The 2,775-nt window shown below is 49.4% G+C and overlaps 1 protein-coding gene across 1 annotated transcript; it reads left to right on the top strand.

Annotated features, from left to right (window-relative positions):
* The first annotated feature begins 593 nt into the window (after window positions 1–593).
* LOC147419246 (aspartic proteinase nepenthesin-1-like) lies at window positions 594–2,190 on the top strand. The gene is made up of 2 exons (XM_086505790.1): window positions 594–1,016; window positions 1,268–2,190. The coding sequence occupies exons 1-2, from the start codon at window positions 594–596 to the stop codon at window positions 2,042–2,044; spliced, it is 1,200 nt and encodes a 399-aa protein (XP_086361916.1). The 3' UTR covers window positions 2,045–2,190.
* The last annotated feature ends 585 nt before the right edge of the window (window positions 2,191–2,775 follow it).

Genomic DNA, 2,775 nt, shown 5'->3' on the forward strand with positions numbered 1-2,775 from the left:
TGCAGACTCTATGGACTCGATGGATGATGGTAGCCGTGGTAAATCCTCCAAATGAGGCAGCTCCGAGGCTGATTTGATGCATTGAAGATCCTCCTTGAAGTGGGCAATGCGGATGACCACCACGGGCTGAATTGCATTCCCAATGTGAGAGCGACGAAGGCTGATCTTGACGATGTTGATGATGGACAACAATGGAGCACTTGATTCCGGTGAGGGAATGGTTGAGGTGAGGCTCGATGGGCTGTCTACTTACCGGATCATGATCGACAACTTTCAAGGTGGTATCAATGCCGTGGTGACTCGAGAAAGGCGGACAATGGCACTCTGTCATAACTTTTTCCGCAACATGTAAAGACTGTCAAAAGACTCTCAGTGTGATAGAGGGCGAAACGTTTGGCAAACAATACGAAAGAGTATGGGCGGTAAACAAAACGATGGCGGGCCGCAGGCTGAAAGAGAGTTTTGCGGTGCGGCAAGCAAAAACAAAACGATAGCGGGCTGATAAAAAACGCTTCTTGTCAAATGATGCTCGGTATAAAAAGGATCATTTCGCATTCTAGCATGCTGCATCATCAACAGAATATAGCTCCAAAATGGCGCTGAAGGCTGCGTATTTCTGTGATGTCTTGTGGGGAGGGGTACTTCTAGTAATGGTAGCGACGGTAACTAGCTGTTTAGCAGGCGCTGCAACGCCAGTAGGCTACAAACTGCAGCTAATCAGAAGAGAACTAGCAGAATACTACTATATTAATGGGACACTAGGGGGGTCAAGCTCTATCATGCAGCCGCCATTCGGCCTGCGTGCCGCTCTCTTTGAGTCTGCCGCGCAGCGCAGCCGGCGCAAAGCTTCTAGAATCAGACGATCGTTCGGGTCGGAATATAGAGCAGACCAGCCGGCGCCCATATTCAACATTGAAACCCCTGCCCGCCTGGGCAATGAGGACTTCGTCACCCCGCTCGCCATGGGCACCCCGCCCGTGTCCTTCTTGGCTGAAATCGACACCGGCAGCGACCTGGTCTGGCGACAGTGCCAGCCCTGCTCTTCCTGCTTCCCACAGCCGCCCCCGTGTTCGACCCCTCCTCCTCTCTCTCTTACCACACCGCCTCCTGCTCCGACCCTCTCTGCTCCGCTTTCTATCAGTCTTCTGTTTGCGTCGACTCCCTCCTGGGAAACCCTCTCTCCGACCAGCCTTGTAAATACTTCTACGAATACGAGGATAAAAGTAGCACCTCTGGCAACCTTGGGCGCGACACTCTTTTCCTGCAGGATAACGTCGGCGGCCTACAGCCGGCCTTCGACAACTTTGCGTTCGGCTGCGGCCACAAACAGTTGTCAATCATTCCCGGCGCCGGCCTGGGGGGCATTGTTGGCTTCAGTAAGGGCCCCCTTTCATTGCCCTCCCAGCTGGGTGTTACACAGTTCTCGTACTGCGTCAACTCCATCGACTCAGGCTCTCTCTTTCTGGGCGACAGTACGATATTCCTTGACATCGACGTCGACTACGACGCTGCCTCCATCTCCACCCCTCTCATCGACAACGCTGCTGATTCCAGCTCATATTACATTAACATATCGGGCATTAGCGTAGGAGCGGAGCCGCTTGACCTGCCTCAAGGCATATTTGCCCTACAAGAGGACGGTTCCGGCGGGGTAGTCGTCGACTCAGGCACCTCTTTCACCATGCTGCCTGGGGCTGTTTACCAACAGCTTAAGAAAGCTATGAAGCGCTCTATTCCTGCTATTAACGACGCCATAGCCTCTTCCTTTGACGAGCTCACAGCTGTCTGCTATGACTCCTCTACCTTCACGGAGCTGGAAAATATTCCCCCCCTCACCTTCCATCTTGCAGGCGGGAATCTCGTGGTTCCTGGGAAAAATTTCTTTGTCGACATCGACGGTGGCCTCAAGTGCCTTGCGATTGAGCCAATTGCAAAGGATGGAGATGCCTCCATCTTAGGAAATCTTCAGCAGCGAGACTTTCTGGTGACCTATGACAACAACGCTGCAACGCTCACCTTTACTGGCCCCATCTCTTGCTTGTAATGACTCGCCCCTTACAATAATCTGGGAAGCATGCCCACTAAAAAGAATATGCAGCAGGCATGGATGGCCTTCCGATGGTATGCGTTTTTGTAAGTAACAATCAACTAATGTCTCTCAATGGCTCCTAATTATGCTCATGGCCAAGAAAAATCACATCTACCTATAGACAAATCAATCATATTAAATATTTACTTCCACAAAAGTTTCTCCAAAATTCCATGGACTTTGGTGCCAGGAATATCTAAGAAATCTCTTTTCAACTTATAGGTTTTGAAGTAATCTGGTATAGGTGTGGGGCATATGGGAGTGCTGTGTGTGTGTGTGTGTGTGTGTGTGTGTGAGAGAGAGAGAGAGAGAGAGAGAGAGCAGGCGCAAGAAAGAGAGAGATAACTAAAACGATTCAATTGGGTTGTGTGAATTCTAAGTAGATTAGAAGAATATGTTCATGTGGGAGCAAGTTATGCATAAGATGTTACTAGCTAGTGCAACTATGTTGAAATGAAGATAGTTGTAGAAGGACTTCCATTGTCCCACATGACAAATAACTAGTCCACATGTGACCAAGCAAGAGGCATAGTACTTATCCCCTTATACAAGAGCTATTAAATATGTTTAGTGTGATCAGTACCTGAGCATAGTTAAACGGGCTTTTTGACGGTCTTCAAATGAAGATTCTACATGAACTCCTCCTTCATCCAACATTCTCACTGTTGCAACACACATCGACGACA

This window comes from Adiantum capillus-veneris, chromosome 29, assembly GCF_014529385.1.
Source record: "Adiantum capillus-veneris isolate H3 chromosome 29, ASM1452938v2, whole genome shotgun sequence".
In the NCBI taxonomy this organism is placed as follows: Eukaryota; Viridiplantae; Streptophyta; class Polypodiopsida; order Polypodiales; family Pteridaceae; genus Adiantum; species Adiantum capillus-veneris.

Coding starts and splice junctions, on each gene's coding strand:
- LOC147419246 (XM_086505790.1), top strand. CDS start 594: ATGGCGCTGAAGGCTGCGTATTTCTGTGATGTCTTGTGGGGAGGGGTA. Junction 1,017..1,267: donor TCGACACCGGCAGCGACCTG/GTCTGGCGACAG, acceptor CTTTTCCTGCAG/GATAACGTCGGCGGCCTACA.